Source organism: Vanellus vanellus, assembly GCF_965231255.1.
Source record: "Vanellus vanellus genome assembly, chromosome: 8".
Lineage (NCBI taxonomy): Eukaryota > Metazoa > Chordata > Aves > Charadriiformes > Charadriidae > Vanellus > Vanellus vanellus.
In genome coordinates, this window is record NC_138913.1 from 11246812 (window position 1) to 11267302 (window position 20491).

The 20491-nt window shown below is 60.3% G+C and overlaps 1 protein-coding gene across 1 annotated transcript in view; it reads left to right on the forward strand.

The window, feature by feature from the left end:
- Nucleotides 1-11715, forward strand: part of EPHB3 (EPH receptor B3) — a gene marked incomplete at its 5' end in the record, with an annotated part of 28220 nt that extends 16505 nt beyond the window's left edge. Inside the window, 13 exons of the mRNA XM_082487056.1 lie at nt 5647-5802; nt 5946-6281; nt 7086-7210; nt 7352-7520; nt 7615-7720; nt 8080-8177; nt 8346-8468; nt 8567-8814; nt 9061-9276; nt 9367-9516; nt 9604-9797; nt 9963-10118; nt 10414-11715. Of these exons, the coding sequence (XP_082343182.1) occupies nt 5647-5802; nt 5946-6281; nt 7086-7210; nt 7352-7520; nt 7615-7720; nt 8080-8177; nt 8346-8468; nt 8567-8814; nt 9061-9276; nt 9367-9516; nt 9604-9797; nt 9963-10118; nt 10414-10522 (2186 nt within the window). The 3' untranslated portion in view covers nt 10523-11715. The remainder of the gene's footprint in view (nt 1-5646; nt 5803-5945; nt 6282-7085; nt 7211-7351; nt 7521-7614; nt 7721-8079; nt 8178-8345; nt 8469-8566; nt 8815-9060; nt 9277-9366; nt 9517-9603; nt 9798-9962; nt 10119-10413) is intronic.
- Nucleotides 11716-20491: the final 8776 nt, after the last annotated feature.

The window sequence follows — 20491 nt, forward strand, 5'->3', positions numbered from 1 at the left end:
GGGAAAGTTGTGCTGCGCTTGTACGATCAGATTTTTCTGCCATACGATCGTGTGTTTTAAGTGGAAACAGCTGAAGAAGGGCTGGGAGAAGCTGGAGCCTCAGCTCCCTTTTCTGCTCTCGGCTGGATATTCCCTTACTCCATTTCGGCAGCCCAGCACCACCGAGAAGGCTCTCTGCCCCCGTGGCGTGGGGAGAGGTGCAGATGCGGCCCCGTGGAGCTAGGGTTTCGGCATTCCCACCCCGGGGAGCCCACCGAGGCTTCACCGCACAGGCGAGGAGCGCTCCGGAGTGCCAGATGGCATTTTAATAAATAACAATACCCAGTTACTGCTTAGATGGGATAAGCCCTGTTGTAAATCTCTCCCTTTCCCCAGACTTTCAGTGGCCTTTGAAGATCTCCTCCTCCTCCTCCTCCTCCTCCTCCTCCTCTTTATCTCCATCCAGAGCCAGGATTAGACCTCGCATTCAGACCTGTTACAATGCAGCTTGTATCCCGGTCCCTCGGGAGCCGAGGGCTCATCCCACCCGGCTGAAGGCAGTTTCTTTGGCATGCTTTGTAATGCGATACGCCAGGCTGGTATCTGGCGCTCTCGTCCTGAGTTGCCACAGCATTGATTTGGCATCTCATTCTCAGCCTCATTATCTTTATTTAATTAGCACACGGCCCTTCTGGGGGTTGTGCCGCTTCCCACACGCTCCCCGCCATGCAGAGCTGCAGCAGCAGCTCTTGCAGGAGGAGGAGGAGCTGTTGGCCGGGGAGGGACACGAAGGCTCTTTCACCCCCTTGCACCCTGAGCCCTGCAGCCCCCTGCCCCATCCCTCCTCTGTTTGGTTTGCAAAGACCCGAATAATTCGGGGGGTTTGGTGTCAAGGCGCTCCCCGCATTGCACAGGCAGGCGGTGGGAGTTTCCTTCGAGCGGCACGGGGCTGCCAGCGCAGAGCAGCTCGACGTGCGGCACCTCCCCAAAAACGCTCCTGGGCGTGTGCTCCCCGCGCCGGATTCACCGGGGTTTGCACCCCTTGTGTTGCCGGCTTCACCCAAAGACAGAAAGGTTTGGGGTCTGGCTGGCATCCGTGGCAGGGCTGGCAGTGACCCCCCCTCCTCGCATGGCCCTCAATGCCCATGGGGTGGGTCCTGGAGAGGGGCGATGGTGCCCCCAGAGACTACACCCCACTCGGGAGGGGGACTGAGGCTGTGTGGTGCAGTCGATGGGCACTCAAACCATAAAAGCACCTGGAGAGACAGTGCAGCTTGATGCCGCACTCTCCTCAGACCCATTTCTTGCCCTTTTTGATGTCCCTTTTCTGCTCTCACCAGGCACTGTATATTTGAGCACAGTCCTTAGGCAACATCAGGTCAGGCTGGGGCCAAAATCTGGATTTTGGCGAAAATAAATTTCCTTTGCGATCAGTGACTAATGGAAACATCACACCGAATTAAAAAAAAAAAAATGAAAAAAATATGCCAAGCAAGCATTGCACTTGCCAACTGTTTGCAGCTTTGCATTGCAACACGGGCTTGCTGCATGAAACCCAGGAAGTGAAACTGCCTGCTATTAATTGCCCGCGCTTCCAGATCAAAGGCAGCTCAGCAGCGCGGGCAGGGGAGAGCTGCCGGTTTACAGCCAGGCAGCTCCACAATGGGTTACTTGTAAAGCGGTCGAGGAAATCTGCCCCTACCATCCTGCTTGTGACCCGCTGTGGCCCAAGAGGCAGCTTTGCTTACTGAAAATTCCCCCCCCCCCTTTTTTTTTTTTTTAAAAATTGGTTTCTCGCCTGTTCCTTGGATGCCACTGTTCAAACCCCCGAGGGCTTTTTCCCTTCTCTCCCCTTCAAATTTAGTCCATTCACTTTTGGACTGCTAGTGTGAAATATTTCCACCCAAAGGGTGATTTTTTTTTAAAGAAAAAAGAAATCTAAGTGCCTTTTAAGAGTGACTTAAAAAGAGAGTTACCGCCTTGGCTGTAGCCAGGCTGTTGCTTCCACAGCTCTAATCCATCTGCAGCCGCTTACGAAAGCGGGAAGGGAGCAAGCCGTGCAGGTTCATAAAGCACAGATTGTCCCAGGCAAACTCGAATGCTGCCTTTAAAGAAATTACAGGGTTGCTGGACAAAGGGATGTGATCAGTTTAATTTATCTAGGCTCAAGCAAGGCATTCTGCTTCAGTCCTACAGGGAGAGAAATAGCTGGAACGACGCTGCCCAGGCTGGACTAGCGTCACATGGATGGGAAAGCAGTAGAGACCTGAAACAGGGTAGTTCAGGGCTGGTATTCCCTGATGTGCTGTGGGCTATCCTTCCCTCCCTCCTTTTCCCAGGGGAGGGGACCCCAAAGTTTTGAGGATGCACAGGGGGGTTCGTTGCTGTTTGCCTGCATCCCATGCAGTAATGGAGGCTGCCTGGGGTATGAGTCACTGCTCTCTGCTGCTGCCAGGAGGGTTTTATTTCGGTGTTTTTACAGCTCCCTCCCTTGGACTTTATTCACTGGGGTGGGGTTTGTATTTGGGAAGAGTGCCCTCCTCTTCCCCCAGCCCCATGCTGCAGCTCTGCGAGGCAGGATCAGGTCCTGGAGGTGGGCAACTGATGAAAACCCCAGAGGGGCTGCCAGAAGCAGCCGGCCAGCCGGCGGTGGGTGCCATGCCATGCCATGCCGGGTGTGCAATGCCCCTTAGAGGGTGCAGGGGCAGTTTTGAAGCAGCCCCAGGGCTGCCTTACTGCCCCACTCCCTCCCGTAAATCCCCTCCGCAGCTGATCCCTGCTGCCAGGCTGGGCTGCGTCTCTCTCCCATCAAACCAGCGGTTCTTCTTCAGACCAGGGAGCTCCGCTTCGGTTCCCTGACCTGTTATCCTGTGGCTGTCAGCGACTGTCATGTTCTCCCCAGAGGTGACCGCGGCCCGGCACCAGGAGATGCGATCTGTGTGCAGAGGTTCAGGGTTGTTATTTTATTTGAGGACACTTGAGCAGGAAAAGTGCTTATGCAAACCTCTTGGTGGGGAGAGGGGAGCCTGGCTCCCTGGCCCCGGCTGGATAGAGTCACGTTCCCGCTCCGGAGCTCCCGGGCTCGTTCCCCGGCGTGCCGGCCAAGACAGTGGTTGTTGTACAGGCAGTTTCTTGCAGAGAAGAGATGACACAGCGGCTTATCCACCAGGGACCTGGGATCAGCTTTCAGCTCAGTTACAGCCTTCAAATGTGGCGGCTGAGAGCTGTCACGCTGCCACCGAGGTCTTTATGCTCTGATTTATTAAACGGGGTTGGAAACTTAAACACTGGAGTGCATCTGGGCCCTGGTCCCTCTCCCGCTCTTCCCTGCTTAACAGGGCTGGGATGTGGCTCATTCCTCTCCTGCCGGGGTGGCATGAGGGTGTGGAGAAATTACCTTCATCCCTTGTGCCTGCGCTGGGCACTGCTGTGGGTGACAGGCAGCTGCCCAGGGATGGCTCTGCCCATCCCTTCCTTCTATGTCTGGGAGCATGGGAGACATTGTCCCCTCTGTGCCCATAACTCCCCAGGCACCAGCTGGTGCTGCGTGCGCAGGAGGCCAAGCGCCATCATCCCTCCTGCATCCTTTGCAGAGCACCTCGCTGTCCCCAGCTGCCATGCCACGCTTGGGCTGTTGGCTTCGCATGAGCCCTGGTTGCTCCAGCTTTGCTCTCCCCCAACAAGCCTGTTATTTCTGGGGGTTTTGTCCCTGATGGATCTGGGCTCCTGTCCATAACCAAAGCATGTTTGGCAGCTTTCTGAGCCCAGAGCGTTCCTGTCCAAGAGGTTTCAGTCATCTCTCATTCCTCAGCAATCTGGTTCCTTATGTGTGGATCTGCATCCACCCAGTTTGAACCGCCCGGGACTCCAGCTGGGGTGGGTCAGCCTGTGCCGAGGCTGCTCCGCTACCTCTGGGCATCTGCTGTCCACAGCTTTGCATTTTGTGGTGGCAAGGGTGGCCCGGACTGGGGGGACAAGAGCCCTGGACCTGCTGGCTGGGGGCTTCCATCGCCCGCAGAGGAGCAAGTCTGCACGCTCCTCTGCCCTCCAGCCTGCGCAGTCGGGATGGGCTAAGCTTTCCTTTCCAAAGGGAAGGCCCAGAGGCTGGGTGAACTCAGGTCAAGGAGCTGGAGCGAGTTGAGCCATGTGGCTGGTCCTGTTCTGACCAAGGAGGAGTCTCCTTGCCAGAAGGCTCGTGCCCTGGGAGCGGGAAGCAGCTTCTGCCGCCCATCCGGGCATGCGGTCCACAGTTCCCCCTTGGCAGTGGTGTGCCTTCCCCCGGTGACGGGGCTGCTTGTGCGTCCCCTTGCCTGGCAGCACCATGATGGATGGTGGCTTCTCTGGAGCTGCTGGTGCCTGGGCAAACCGGGAAGCCAGGACGGCACCCCGGAGCTGTGTGTGGGTCCCTGCGGGGCCAGCCCGTCAGCGAGTGACTCAGCAGCACTCCACGCCCCACGCGTGGGGCTGCAACCAGCCGGAAAACTTCCGTGGAGAGGGTGTCGGGAGATTCCTCATAGCAGGAAACTTCCGCTTGAAGCACTGGGAAACCTCCTCCTGTTTACGGGATGATGTGTGACAGGCGTGGGAGGTGGGACAGGGCTGCCGGGAGGGTTATGCACCCTCGGGAGCTGCCCTAATCCCAACAGAGAAGGAGGATGCACCTTCCTCCGGGGTCGTCAGTGCTGATGCTGCCCTGGCCATGGCAAATGGGTTGAAGCTGAAGCAGAGCCAGCACAGACAGGTCTCTTACCGCTTTGGCCAGCTGCAAATGCAGAGCATGGGACCCGCTTCCTTGGGCCAGCACTGAGATAAATCAGGCTATTTCGAGGTGTGGGTCGGGTTCCTGAGGCTGCGCTGCCCCTTGGCTCAAGTGCTGTTAATCCTTTCACGTGCCCCTCATTACGACTAAACGCCCCGCAGTGCCAGCCGGGCCGGATCCCAGGACTTGTGGCTCCTTGAAGGACCCTGATCGGAAGCCGGAGTGGGAGGTGGCAGCGATGCTGAAGCACTCTTTAAAACATTCCTGCAGGTCCTTGGCTAATCTCGCTCGGCGTTCCACTTGAGCCGGCCTCAGGAGGTGCCACCACCCCGGGGCTGAGAAGTGGCTGAAGAGCCCAAGGCAGAGGGTTTGGGGCTGAGTGGCCATGTTTGGGGCTGCAGAGGCCTCTCACGGGGGCTGCTGTGGGCAGGGCTTGAGGGATCGTCCCAGCTTTATTTCCCTGGGGAATGGATCACTGACCCAATGGAGGGTGCTGGGTGTGGAAACCAGCAGGGGAAGGTGGAGTTAATGTATGGCAAAGCCCTTGGGAAGTGCAATGAAGAAACAAAATGGGGGCCTGATCCCCATCCAGCTGCTGGCGACCAGCTCTCCCCATCTCCAGCTGCCCCAGGTCTGACACCGCAGCACAGCATCTCCTGGGCAGAGCTGTGCCTGCGCTAGCGGGTGCCTGTATCCTGTGCCGACAGCACGCTCTCTCCTGCCCTGCCCAACCTGGGGCACCGTATCCCTGGACATGGCTGACGGCAGCAGAAAAGTGGCCTGTGGTCCTCAAGCCACTGATTAGAGATTTGGCAAGGAGTGAGGAAGGGGCCTGCCCAGCCCTGGGGGGAACAGTGGATGTTTTCTGGGTGCACTTAGTAACTGGGGTTTGTTTTTAATTCCTCCAGCATGTGGCCCAGGAACCTTCAAGTCTAAGCAGGGGGAAGGTCCCTGCTCTCCCTGCCCTCCCAACAGCCGAACCACATCTGGAGCAGCAACGGTTTGCACGTGTCGAAACGGCTTTTTCCGGGCAGACACGGACCCTGCAGACAGCGCCTGCACCAGTGAGTCCTGCACTGGGCGAGGAGGGGAGGTGTAGAGGCAGCAGGGGTCTGTGCCCGGGGTGGAGGGGAGTGTGCTGTGTCCACGCTGGAGTTGAGTCAGGCATGGGGGAACACCATCCCTGACTCCCACGTTCTCCCCGCAGGTGTCCCCTCTGCCCCCCGCAGCGTCATCTCCAATGTGAACGAGACGTCGCTGGTGCTGGAGTGGAGCGAGCCGCAGGACACGGGCGGGCGGGACGACCTGCTCTACAATGTCATCTGCAAGAAGTGCAGCGTGGAGCGGCGCCTGTGCACCCGCTGCGACGACAACGTGGAGTTCGTGCCACGCCAGCTCGGCCTCACTGAGCGTCGCATCTACATCAGCAACCTGATGGCCCACACCCAGTACACCTTCGAAATCCAGGCCGTGAATGGCATCTCCAACAAGAGCCCTTACCCTCCTCATTTTGCCTCTGTCAACATCACCACCAACCAGGCAGGTCAGTGGAACTGCCGGAGACCAGGGGCTGGCTCTCCGCCACAAAGCAGAGTGGGGATTTCTTGCTGACAGCCTTGGAGGCTGCAGTCCTTTGTGCTGCTGTGTTACTGGCTCTCTGTGCCTGCATCTAATCCCCTGGGTAAATTCTCCTCTCCGTTTAACGCGTGTCCCTGGAGGAGATGAGATCAGAACGCGTGCGAGCAGAGAAGGGCAGGGTTGGCAGATGCTCCGGAGAGCTCTGGATCTCCTAGACCTACCCCAGAGATGTGCCTGCTGCAAAGGGAGGAGGAAGGAAGTGAGATTTCTCCCCTGTGGGCCTGGAAAGGCTCAGCACCAGCCCAAACCTTCACAGCCAGCCGAGTGCTCTGCCGTTCCCTCCTTCCTCCCGCTCTGGCCCGGCTCCAGCATGCTGGTAATCTCCAGCCGCTGCGCTCTGATCTGATTTCACGGGTCTCGTCGGTGGGGTGGAGCGTGGAGCTCCTGGTGAGTGGAGGAGGGGAGGGAGCCCTGGCTTGGGCTGGCAGGGCCTTTCCCTGGACCGGTTTGCAGCTAGGCATGGGGCAAAGTCTTACCTTGATGGTATTTCCAAGGGTCCTCTTGGTCCCTTATCACCTTGGCTGCAAGACAGTGAGATCGGATGTCCCTACGGAGATTTGTGGGAGGCCAGTCTCAAAGCTTTTCCATCCCTTTCCACTGGGGTTATCCAAGGAGGTCCCAGGCAGAGAGTCCCCCAAGCTGATGCAGTATGGTGGAGAGGGGAGCCTGGCTCACAGATAGCTCATTCCTCCCCTGCTCTCTTTTCTAGCCCCGTCTGCCGTGCCTACAATGCACCTGCACAGCAGCACTGGGAACAGCATGACGCTGTCGTGGACCCCCCCGGAGAGACCCAATGGCATCATTCTTGACTATGAAATCAAGTACTCGGAGAAGGTAAAGCAGGAGGCAGAGCAGCCTTCCCCTCCTCTAACCCTTCCAGCAAAAAGGGTCCCTGAGACATAGTGCCCAGGGGATGGAGGGGCAGCAAAGGGGTGATCACTTCACAGAGGTGACACCCACATGTCTCCCCTATAGCAAGGCCAGAGCGATGGCATCGCCAACACAGTCACCAGCCAGAAGAACTCTGTGCGGCTGGACGGGCTGAAGGCCAATGCTCGGTATATGGTGCAGGTCCGGGCACGCACGGTGGCTGGATATGGCCGCTACAGCCTCCCTACGGAGTTTCAGACAACTGCAGAGGATGGTAGGTACCAGGACTGGGCTGCCTCTGTCCCCAAGCCCTCCTACGCATGCTCCTTCCCCAGCGTGACTTCAACTCCTGCCTCTCCTTCCAATAGGCTCCACCAGCAAGACTTTCCAGGAGCTGCCTCTGATTGTGGGTTCAGCCACTGCGGGGCTGCTATTCGTCATCGTTGTGGTGATCATTGCTATCGTCTGCTTCAGGTACTGGCTTTGCAAGGAGGGGGGGAGGGTCAGAGCTGGGTTTGGGGATTGCTCATGTCTGCCCCCAGGCTTTCCCCCTTGACTGTGGGTAGAGCTCTGGCAGCTCCAGTCTGAGAGCGAAGGACTGGACCTGTCACACGTGGGTACCAGAGCACAGGTCCTGTGGGAGGACTGTGCATCTCTGCTTCCCCAGCACCAGCTGGGGCTCTGACCAGGCTCCTGCCATCCTCTCTCAGCACAACTAGGCCATCTTCTCCCATCGCACCTCGGGCAGAGGGAGGCTGCTGGAGGGGAAGCTCTCTGGCAGACTGCCTGTGCTGGGATTTGGAAGCTGGCAGTGAATGTCTTTGCCCCATCAGGAAAGGGATGGTTACTGAACACCTCCTCTCGTCTCCTTTGGGCAGGAAGCAACGCAACAGCACGGACCCCGAGTACACAGAGAAGCTGCAGCAATACGGTGAGTGTGAGAGCCCAGCAAATGGGCTCCGCCTGCCCTCTCCCAACTCCTGGGGCAGCCTTCACTAGCCAGGGACTGGGAAGGATGGACTGTCAGCCAGCCAAGCTGCCTCAGCGTCTGTCCACCTGTGTTGTGTCCCTCCTGGTGATGATTCCTCTGCCCTTGCAGTCACCCCTGGGATGAAGGTCTACATTGACCCCTTCACCTACGAAGACCCCAATGAAGCCGTCCGAGAATTCGCCAAAGAGATTGACATCTCCTGTGTCAAAATAGAGGAGGTTATTGGCGCAGGTAAGTCCCAGGGCTGGGCACAGCAGCTGCTGTGACCATTGCCTCTCATCCTGCTGCATGGCTCACCATGCTACCCCCTTTTCCCATCTCCACCACAGGGGAGTTCGGTGAGGTGTGCCGTGGGCGCCTGAAGCTGCCTGGCCGCCGTGAGATCTTCGTGGCCATCAAGACACTGAAGGTGGGCTATACGGAGCGGCAGCGGAGGGACTTCCTGAGCGAGGCCAGCATCATGGGCCAATTTGACCACCCCAACATCATCCACCTGGAGGGTGTGGTGACCAAGAGCCGCCCTGTCATGATCATCACGGAGTTCATGGAGAACTGTGCGCTCGACTCCTTCCTCCGGGTAAGCAACCATCCCCTCCTGCCCTGGGCTGGGGGCTGCAGCACATGGGGGACAGCAGCTCTGAGCCCTCCTTCTCTATTATTCTGCATTGTTGTGCTGGTGTCCCTGGTGCTAAGCTGTGCATAGACCTCATGGAGTGAGGGAAGATGGGTGGCTCTAGGGGCAACGAAGGTGGTGATAGCACATTGGGATCCTTCCCCAGTCCATTTGGGATGTTGCAAACCACTCTGCTCTCTCCTCTGGCAGCTGAATGATGGGCAGTTTACAGTCATCCAGCTGGTGGGAATGATGCGAGGCATTGCCGCTGGCATGAAGTACCTTTCGGAAATGAACTACGTGCACCGGGATCTGGCTGCCCGCAACATCTTGGTCAACAGCAACTTGGTCTGCAAAGTATCCGACTTTGGGCTCTCTCGCTTTCTGGAAGATGACCCGGCTGACCCCACCTACACCAGCTCCCTGGTATGGGACACTCAGGGGGGATCCATTGATCCAGGGGTAGGGTGAGATACCCAGATATGTGCTAAATAATTGAGCTGTGTATCCCTGCAGGGGGGCAAGATCCCGATCAGATGGACGGCTCCTGAAGCCATTGCCTACCGCAAATTTACTTCGGCCAGCGACGTGTGGAGCTATGGCATTGTCATGTGGGAAGTGATGTCCTACGGGGAGCGACCCTACTGGGACATGTCCAACCAGGACGTAAGTGCTCCCTGGGAAGTGGGGAGCTGTGGGCCACCCGTGAGGGCCTGGGTGGCTCACAGCCTGCCTCTGCATGTCTCTCCGCAGGTGATCAACGCAGTGGAGCAGGATTACCGCCTGCCACCCCCCATGGACTGCCCCACAGCACTGCACCAGCTGATGCTGGACTGCTGGGTGCGGGACCGCAACCTGCGGCCCAAGTTTGCACAGATTGTCAACACGCTGGACAAGCTCATCCGCAACGCTGCCAGCCTGAAAGTCATCGCCAGTGTCCAGTCTGGGTCAGTGGCATCCCTGCCTCCAGCCAGGACTTCCCCCAAGCCTGGGGAGTGCTGGGGTGGTTGGGACTAGAGATGTGGGAGGGCAGGGATAAGAAATTTCCCACAATTCCAGTTACACCTCTCTGTCCCCTGCTCCCTGTGACCTGTGGCTCTCTTGCCCTTTAGCATCTCCCAGCCGCTCCTGGACCGCACTGTCCCGGATTACACCACCTTCACCACCGTGGGAGACTGGCTGGACGCCATCAAAATGGGACGGTACAAGGAGAACTTTGTCAATGCTGGCTTTGCCTCCTTCGACCTGGTGGCACAGATGACTGCAGAGTAAGTCCCTGCTTGCAGAGGAGGGAGAGGGCTGGGGCTGGGGCACATCATCCCTCGCCTCTCCGGCAGCCAGCTCCTCCCGCCTGCACATCTGGAGAGCTGAGCTGTGCGTGGGGTTTTCCCAAGTAGGTTAAGGTCTGGGATTCAGCATCCAGTCCCCTGTGGTGTGAGAGGGACCCAGAGTTTGGCAGAGAGCTGTAATGAAGATGGATCCCTTGGCAGCAGCTAGATGGGACAGGGCCACATGCTGGTATTGCTGCTGGCAGGGGGCTGAGTCTTCACCTTCTCCTTGCAGAGACCTGCTGAGGATAGGGGTGACGCTAGCAGGACACCAGAAGAAGATCCTGAGCAGTATTCAGGACATGAGGCTGCAGATGAACCAGACGCTCCCGGTGCAGGTTTGACCGCAGGGGACTCTGCATTGGAACGGACCGAGGGAACCTGCCAACCAGGTTCAGTTTGCGGTGCAGCCCGGCTTCCCGTTTCCCCCTTCACACGGCGCTCCTCTGCCTCGGACGGTCGCCTGGGACAGGACGGGATGGGCCGCCCTTCCCTGGATCGGAGGCACTCATGCCGAGAGGGAGCCCAGCTTTTCGTCCCGTGTCCTGGAGCGGCGAGGCAGCAACGCATCTTCATATTGAAGATGGATTATGGGACAGAGATGGCACATCCCGCTTCCCGCTCTGTCTCGGTGCTCATTGGTTTGAAGAGTTGTTCTGCTTCTTGGATTTCTTTTCACCCTGTTTTCCCCCAAGTCCTCACTTCCCATCCCTCCCCGAGGCCACAGACTGTTGACCCGTCCGCTGAGTCCGTCAGACACGTCCGAAGCCTTCCCTAACTCTGGTCACTGCGTGGAAGCAGCCGGGGGAGGCCGAGCCAGCGACAGGGCCGGGGCCATTGGCCCCAGACAATCACTCCTCTCCTCCAGCCCTGGCGGCCCCTCCGCCCGAGGGTCTGCACTGGAACGTGTCCGAAGGGAAGGCTTCGCTCCCTTTCTTGGCTTTGCACGCCAGAATCCAAACCCCATGAGATTTACTATGCAGGGAGTTAGGCAAAAAAAAAGAAAAGAAAAAAAAAAAAGAGATATATTAAAAAAAAAAAAAATAAGAGGGAGCAGAAAGGGGAGGGAGGGAGACCAGGCGCCCAGCTCCGCATCTCTTACCCTCTTGGTTCTCCTGGCCGGCTCTGGACTGCAGAGCGAGGCCGTCAGCACGTTTGCACAGGGACCCTCCGCCCCCAGACCGACGGCGGCCACGCTCCCCCACGAGGGGCCGGAGAGTGGGGCTGGGGTGGGGGCTGCGCCGGGGGGCCGAGGCCCGGCCTCCCCCAGCCTCCTCTTTTATGCAGAAGGAGCGGGTGCCGCTCCTGACACGCTGTGATTGCTGCCAAAAGACTCACTCACCTTTCCCTGAGGATTCACTGCAGCCCGGTTCCTCCAAGCCGAGGGAGAGACTCCCAGCGTGCCTGAGTGTGCGTGAGTGTGTGCATGCGTGCGTGGGTGTGTGCTGGCCGGCAGGACTGTGTGAGGCAATGGGCAGAATAAAGGCAATAAGAATTTTACCGGAGTTTCCTTTGCTCGATCGCGCTCTCCCTGCAGCAGGCTCGGCTGCCTGCGGCACCCCTGCCTGCCGGGGTCCTCCTTCTCCCAGCCCACTCCAGGCTGGCTCTGTGCCCCTCTCCGCTCCCCCCTTCTCTTGCTGTCACGTATTGGGGTGGTCCTGCAGGGTGCCCCTTGGCACTGGTGCTGCTGCAGGGATGGGCCAGATGGTGATGCTGTACCCACCCTGCAGTGCCTGGGGACCCGGCGTGCTCCCCTGTGGGGTGCGTGGGGTGGAGGTTGGAAGCCAGCTGTGAAACTCCATCTAATGCACTCAGAGATGCTCATCATTTCCCCCCCCGTCCTCTCAAGTCAAGCTGGAACTGTGGGAACCAAACCTGGCATGTGAAAACTAAGCAGGGAGCAGCCAGGCTGTCCCAGCGCTGGAGGGTCCCCACCGCCCCAGGGCTTCTGCCCCGAGTGGTGGCCCTCCTCTGCTCTCCCCAGGCAGAGCCCGGCCCCCGGCAGGAGTGTTGCAACAGCCACTGGTATCCTTGAATCACCGCCTTTGCTCCTCCTCTCCATGAAATGGCAGCTACTGATCCAGGTGGGAGCACACCATTGCAGGGGGTGAGGTAACCCCCCCTGGGGGCTACTGTCCCTGGGAGAGCTGGGCTGGGGGGTCCCCATGCCCTCAGCCCAGGAGGGATTGCTTCCCAGTAGCCGAGTGGGACCTCAGGTTGTTCATGCTGAGGGTTTTCTGGTCCTAAGGCTTCCCTCGGCTGTGGAACGCTTTGCTGGCTCGCTTACAGGGATGCTTTGCCGGCAGTGCCGAGGTGCATGTGGGTGCTCCCCAAAATGAGGGGGTGCACCCCTGTGCTCAGCCCCACTCCCCTCCTCCCCAGGCTGGCCGAGCAGGTGCTGTTTTTCCCCTTCCCTTGAAACCTGCCTGCCCTTGGGTTTCCCATTAACCCCGTCCTCCTCCCCGGGGAACAGTAAACAAGGCTGGGAGGGTGGCTGGCAGCGGGGTCTGTGCTGGGGAACAGGCTCCCCGCATCCCGCCATCCCTCCTCCATGGGGATGCCGGCTGATGGGGGTGCCACCACCACAGCCCCGTTTCACTGGGGTCTCCCCACCCTGCCCCATCCCAGTCACTGCCATGGTGGGACCCCAAAAGGCAGCACTGGGCAAACCTCCCCCCTCTCCCAGCTCAGGTGAAGCAACATGATGTTGGGAGACTTTTAAGAGCAGGCGGCCAAATAGGTGTCAGAGCCCATTTTGGGCTCGCTGAGCCCCTCAGCCCCCCCTCCTGGCTGGAAGTGCTGTGGGGCTCAGGGGCTGCCCCTGCCGCCCTTGCTCCCCCAGCCCTGGTGCTGCAAGAATCCTGCTGCTGCAAGTTTTGGGGTCCCACCAACTCCAGCGCATCCCAGGCATCCCCACCTCAACCCTCCATCCTGGCCTTGCTTTGCTTTTGGGGGGGGGGGGTCAACCCATTTTAAACAGCAAACCTGCCATAAACCCCTTCTCCGTGCCTGCTCCCTGCTCCCATGGGGCAGGACGCAGCATCCCTGCAGCCGCCCCCAGGTCTCCCCCCCCCGGCCCCGCTGCCCAGTTTGCACCCAGGGCTGCGCCCGGCGGCTCTTCACATGCTGTACCTGCCACATCCCTTTTTATACGGATATGTATAGGGGGAAAGCTGCGTTCGATGGTGAAAAAGCAAATGCAACAGTGAAAAACAGCAGCAAGGGAAATTACTGCGAGCGTGCGTTTGTAAAAATATTTTTTAACGGAAAGACTTTTTTTCAATTAAATTATTTAAGGAATTTTATGGAGGTCTGCAGTGCCTGCGTAGTTCTTGGGGGGGGGGGGGAGGAGCTCTGGGTGGCAGGGAGCCCTGCACTGGGTGAGCGTGGGTGTTTTTGGACACTGGGGTGTGGAAAAGTGGGTCCATGGCAGTAAGCGGGAGGCACTTGGCCCCGTGGGGGTGCAAGCCCAGCCCAAACGTCCCCAGAGATGCTCCCCACCACCTCCCAGGGCAGCCGAGGACCTTTGGGGGACGGGGGGGAGCAGGCGGTGCTCCCTGAGCCGCCAGCCCTCGGTTGCTGCTGTGGGGACATCCTGAAGCAGTGGGGATGGGGACAGCGTGGGGTGGCCTTTGGGCAGCGTGGTGGCCAGGCTGGGGTGGGGGGGAAGGCAAACCCTGCCTGCACCCTGCCTGCGCTCTGCCTGCGCCCTGCGCTTCCCCCCTCCCAGCCTGTGCAAAAGAGCCTTTTGTGCTGCCGTTTTTTTTTTTCCCCCCTTTTAATTCCTAACCAGGAGATTAAGGGAAGACAAAGGCTACGATTGTTCCCGCTCTGCAGAGAGCTGGAAAGTTCGGGGAGGGGGGACTGTCCCTTTCCAGACAGGCCCAGAGGAGGGGGACGCGCAACCCAGGTGGAGGGGCCGGGACGAGGGGGGGACATCCTGGGAACGGCGGTGGGGGGTCCCGGGGGCACGGCTGGGGCAAAGGCACACTGGGTGCTAACGGGGACCCCGCTGGGGTGGGCCGAGGGCTCAGGTCTTTGGCGGGAGGGTAGGAGGCTCTCCCCGACAGAGGAGGAGGAGGAGGAGGAGGAAGGTTGGGGATGATGTGTTGGCCGGCTCGCCGGCTGCTTGGCGTTTTCCCTGCTAACTCTTGGCTGACACCAAGGCGACTTGGCAGGGAGAGGATCCCGCAGCCCCGTCAGCCGCCTGGGGCCGGCGCAGCTGGAAGGGATCGTCACTCGGCACGGCTCGGCATGGCTCGGCACAGCGCGGCCGTGACCCGGCAGCCCAGCCCAGGGCACGGGGCAGCGGGGACACGGGCATCCCCCCATAGATCCTACCGTGCCTCGTCCCCATCGCTGCCCTACGCCCACGGGAATCACCAGCGCAGTGGTGCCGGGGCCGCATCCTGCACCCGTGCTTGGCCAGGGTCAGGACGGACGCCAGCCAGGCGGGTTGTTGCCTTGTGGCCGGAGCCGGGGACACACCATGGCTGTCCCCACCATGCGAGGGACGGGACCCGGCGAGTTTTCCCATGCTCACAGGGAGCGATGAGACACCCACGAACGCCCCGGCTCTGCTCCTTCTGTTTCCCGTTAAGATTATTTATTGGTAATTTTTAAGACCACTTACAGACTCTGTTCACGTGCCAGGACCCTACGCGGCTTTTTCCCAGGGCTTTTTTTTTATTAAAAAAAAAAAAAAAAAAGAAAGAAATTGTTTTAATCATTTTCTTCCCACTCCTTCCTTCCAGTCTCCTTTGGTAGCTAGCGGGCGGTTTGCACATGGTGCAGCACCCGTCCTCGCTGCCCACCGCCACCGGGGCTGCGTCCTCGTCCCCTCAAGCAGGGCTGAGTGTCCCCAGAGGGGGAACCGTGGGGAACAAGACTCCCCTCCGCAGTGCCCACCTTCCCTAAGCCAGGAGCTGCTGGCCAGCCTGGGATGCTCCCGAAAAGGGGAGCTGGGGGCTGCCGGAGGGAGCGGGAGGCGACTCTCCCCCAGATGCCTGGGAGCTGACATCGTCTTTGGCAGTGTGCAGCCAGCGAGCAAATGCGCCTGCATTAATCACCCCGCGCCCGCCTGCCTTGTTCGAGGAGCAGAATCCGACCCGGCGCTAGACCAGGAGGCGAAAAGCAGTGTTGGATTATTAAACAAGACCAGGGCGATGCCTCGACCCAATGCAGCGATCCAGTGTTGGGTCTGCAGGAGCAAATCAGAGGGAAAACCATAACAGCCTTTGCTGGTAGGGCTGGCGCCGGGGGCTGCATCGCTCCCCCCAAGGGCCACCCCGGCTGGAAACGTTGGCTCCTTCAGAAATGAGGGGAGCGAAGGGGCTGCTGCGAGTCCGGGAACGAGAGGTAGAGATGCCCCAGTCCCTGCCAGCTTGCCTCGCCTGGGTTTTGCTAGCCATCACACCTGCCCATCCCTGGGTGGCTGGTCGGTGCAGACCACCCCATGCCCCACATGGTGTCATCACCCACGTCCCTGCCCACCCAGCCCCTCCTGCCACCCAAATCTGGCCTCTCCCAGACACCCCTTCGGCCGCAGCCCAAGCAGCTGCTGAGCCCCCCGTATTGCCTCCGCTCCCGCTTTGATCTCCCTGGAAGCCGGGGACGGTATCACGGCCAGGGGCCGCCCCGGGTGTCAGACAGGTTCAGCCACACATTTCTGGCTAATGAGAAATTTCCTCTCGGGTTTTTTTTTAGCTCCGGTATCGCTACCCCACCTCTGCCTCCGCCGGGGCGGGCTGAGTCACGGGGGTGTGCGGGCCACCTCCCGGCACGCTCGCTTCGCCCACTGGCCCGGGGCTTGCCGGGCCCTGGCAGCACCCCCTCCCCACCCCTTCCCCAGGGGATGGCGTGACCAGGAGCCCGGCAAAACCAAAACTCCAAAACTCCGATGACCCATCCTGGTGCAAGCGCCAGATGCCCCAGAGGGATGCCCTGAACCCGGGCGCTGCCCCGAAGCCGGGGTGGATGGGATGGAGCCCAGGGAGGGGGGCAGCGTGGCAGTGGGGGGGCGGTTATGGGTGCTGCACCCCACTGTAGCCCACTCCGCCCCTCCGCCCCAGCTCTCCCGGTCCGTGCTCAGGGGAACCGCAGCTCCGGGCGGCTGGAGAAGTTCAAAGGGAAGGGAAAAAGCAGCAGTCCCCACTCTGCGTGAGGGTTTGGGCTCGACTCCCCGCCGCCCGCAGCCTGCAGTCATTTCGTGCCATTAACGGGTTTCCTCGCTCTGAACTCGCTAATGAGCCAGCGTGGGAAGCAGCAGGGGCCGAGAGCCCCCAAACTGGGGCAGCGGAGGGGGGCGAGCGGCTCCTCCTAGCATAGCACATGGTTGGGGGGAGAGGCCCCCACCACCCACCCTGGTGCCCCACGGTGTCCCGCCTGTGCTTGGGGCTCCCCAGCCAGCCCCGCTGACCCCCAGCACATCACCATCACCCCAGCAGCCCCATGCTGGTGCCCCAAAAGAAGGGTGCCCCGTGCCACCATAGCCCAGGGTGGCTCATCCTCCGCCACCTCCCTCTGCGCAGGTTTCCCCCATCCCGCTGTCCCCATCGTCACCCAGGCGGGGAGCCGGGACTGCGCCCCGGGAGGACAAAGCTGAAACCATGACCCATCCCAGCTGCGGTGAGTCAGGCTGTGCCAGTCGGCTTGTGCCGGAAAGCACCTTCCAGCACCGTCCCCATGCCTGTCCCTGTCCCCATCCCGCAATGCCACGGCACAGAAGGACCCCATGGCAGCCACCGATGGAGAGGAGGGAGGCCAAAAGCTCCGGGGAGGTGGTGGGTGTTTCTGTCCATAGCTGAGCCGTGCAGGAAGGGGAGCAGGAGGATGAGCCAAGCCCAGGACAGGAGCACCAGGGCAAAAGCACGGAGGTGTTTGAGCCAGCATCATCAGCCCTGTGCAAACAGACCTGCAGGATCACGCGGGGACGGGGGAGAGCCAGGAAGAGGGATGGGAGAGCCCGTCCTGCACCGGCCCCGGCTCTGGGGCTCATGGGGTTGAGGACCCAGGTGATGGACCTGCAGCACAGCACGTCTGGGGGCTGGTATGGAGCAGGGGTTGTCCCTGACAGCATGACGGTGGCCGTGCCGTGGTCCCAGCCCATGTCCCCTTGGGCCCAGGCAGCAGGCAGGGGACGGGGTGCGCTGGCACAGGGGGGGTGCGGGCTCCTGTTCACACGCTCCCGGCGGATGGGCGGTGGGTGATGGACAAGGCACGTCCCAGCCTCTGCGCCGAGATAATCCCGTCCCTGCCAGCACCGCCGGCCCGCGGCCGGCATTTATCTCGCGCCAGGGCTGACGTCACCCTCCAAGACCCCGGCCAAGGCAGCCTCGCTGCTCCTCCCGGCTTTTCCCAGGGATGAGGGGCTTTGGGCCCCCTGCCCCAGGCTGCAAGCAGGTGGATTTACAACCACAGCCGTGCTCCGGCATCCAGGGGACAGGAGAGGCAATGGGGCCTTTATGGCTTTAATACACCTTTCTGACAGTGAAGTTTAAATGGCCTCATAAACCCCCCCATCGCCCACTCCCAGCAGAAGGCAGTGGTTTATTAGGGCTGTAATTCTTCTCCTGGCATTTCATCAGTGTCCTTTTAATCTCCACTTGGGTTGGTTTTTTTTTTATTATTTCTGGTTAATACCAGCAGCTGTAAATGCTGTTATGGATGGTCTTGTGCAGGGACCCTCCGGAGGGGGACTGGGTGCTGGGGCAGGGATGTGATGCGGCAGGAGGTGCTGCCGGCTGGGACAGCCCGGTCCCCATCGAGGGGTCACACCGGTGAAGAAGAGCCAAATTTCTCTGCTCAGAGCGCATCCCTCCTCTGCAGAGCGGGCCCAGGCAGGATGCGGCCGCAGTGGAAGGAAAGCCTTCCCAGGAAACCTTGGGATTTCGGCAGCAGAGCCGGCCAGGAGCTAATCCTTTGTGCCAGGCTTTCCACTTTCATCTCATTAACTCCCACTCTCTGTGCTGCTGCCCTCTCAGTTTTTCTGGCGGGGAGATAAGTCTCCGTGCTCGGCGCGGTGAATCCTCCGTGCCTGCTCACCCGATGCTCCCGGTCGCGCTGACGCTGGCAGGCAGCTTCCATCCAATTACAGTGGGGTGAAGCTCATTTTAATTGCATAGAGCAACTGGGATTACGCAGACTTTATCTCCTAATTCCCTCTTTATCTCTTAACTTCACACTCTTGCCGCTTGCATTGAAGGCAGGACAGCTTGTGCCGGCGTTTGCAATTTCTGAAGTAGCCTTTCCCCGCGCGCCACCCCTTTGCCCAGATGAGGTCGGCCCCAAAATGCCTCAAAATGCTCCAAAATGCCAGTGCTGGGGAACCCTCCGTGTCCCGTGGAGCCAGGACGAGCTACTACGACATCCCCGCAGCACTGGGGGGTCAAGTCCACCCGCCGGGGAATGGCACCCATGGCACCGGCTGCTTTGGGACTTTGGGAGGAAGGCTAGCCCTCAAACTGGTGTCCCCAGCAAAGGCCACGTGTCACCCGGAAATCAGAGGCTTTCCAGGAGCAACTGGGATGGGCACAGCACGGGCAAAGTTTCCCCTTAACACTCCATGACCCTCCAGGCAGCCTGGGGGGGCGCTCAGCACCACTGCTGGGGCTGCTGCAGGGCTCGAGGGGTCCCAGCAAGGGGGGGACGGGGTTTTTGCCCCCCAAAGACACACTCTGGAGACAGCGAGCGTCTCAGCCAGCTCCTTGGAGACTCTTGAGGACCCTTTATCTGCCCCGTGCACTTAACCTGGATGACTGCCACTGCAGGGCTCTGGGGGCTTGTCAGTGGAGTCAAAAGGCATTTTGTAATCTCTCTGGGTACCAACAGCACCCTGGGGGTGCCTGCCCCCCCCTACAGAGGGCTGTCCCACCATCCCTTCCCGCAGCAGGAGTGGCACAGAGCCACGGTGCTCTGCCCTTCCCACCCGTATTTATTCAACCCCCCGAGACATCCCTTGGTGCCCAGGGCTGGATGGTTTGGGCATCCAGCAACACCCACTTCTGCGTGCAGACATGTCCACCCCGACCCAGAACGAGCTCTTGAGATAACGAGATAGCCGGAGGCTGCCCTGGCCAGGGGCACTTGGCAGGGCTGGCCACGATAACAAGCCAGCAGCTGGTCCCCTCTCCCTGCGAGAGTATTTCCCTGTTGGTTTGATGTCCCTTGGCATCGTGGCTAGCCGGGTGCTGGGCTCACCCATGCTGCAGGTGGGTAAACTGAGGCAGCAGGGCAGGGGGCAGGTGTCTGGCTTAGCAAGCTCTGCATCAGCGCAGCTGGGTGCTAATTAGCTGCCATTAGCACATGCTAATTAATCTAATTCCGATGACCCACAATTCCAGAGCGTGAGAGCTGCTCCTCGCCCTTTGCCATCGCTGTGCGTGGCTCTGCCCACGCCGTGGCCGGTGGCAGCAGGGAGGGGATGGACAGGGAGCCACTGATGCCAGTGCCGTTGCCACCCAGCAGACGTGTCCTCCTCGGGCTCAGCCCTGCGTGATGGCACGCTCCTGGCTGCCTCTCCCCGGGCACTGCCAACACAAGCCGGACCCAGCCGATCAGGCATTTCGGGTGCCGGGAGAGACGTGCTATACCTGTCAGCTTTTACTGCTGGAATGCCCCAAGTGACCATCCCCTTGGCCTCCCACCAGCTGTGCCCCTCCTACCCCCCGAGCATCATGCAAGGGGGGGGCCAGGCATGCTTGGGGGGGCAGGGTGCTTTGGTGCAGGGGCTATGGCAGCGAAAGGGTGTCTCTTAATCCGGCAGCAGCTGCGGGGCCCAGGCTTGCTTGTTCAAGGGATATGGCAGCTCGGTCAACAATCCCCTGTCCCGTTTCGGGAGGGATTAGCAGCCCCCCGGGGAGGGAAGGGGCCCACATGAATATTGGGCGGGTGGGAACGTGGCCCTGCAGAAACAAAGCTGGCCGGGGAGGTGGCGGGGAGCAAGTGCCCGCCATCCCTGAGTGTCCCTGAGGTGGAGGACGAGACTGGGGACCGTCCCTGTCCCCATCCCGCTCTCACACCCCACGGCACCGACAGGAGGGAGCTCTGGTTATCATCCCGTGCCGCCCTGGTGCGATAACCCCTGCCAGCACCAGGGCGGATGGCAGCCCCCCACCACCCCCTCGACCTCCTGTCTGCCCCCATGTCCCACCACCCCGGAGGGAGGTGGCACGGGAAGCACCCAAACACCAACACCTGGGAGCTCCCGGCAAACCCTGGCAAGGGTGTAATTAGTCCTCATTTGCCACGGGGTGGCCAGCTGGGGTGAAATCCAGGCTGAAGGACGCTACAGAGTATAAGGTCATCTTGGCCAG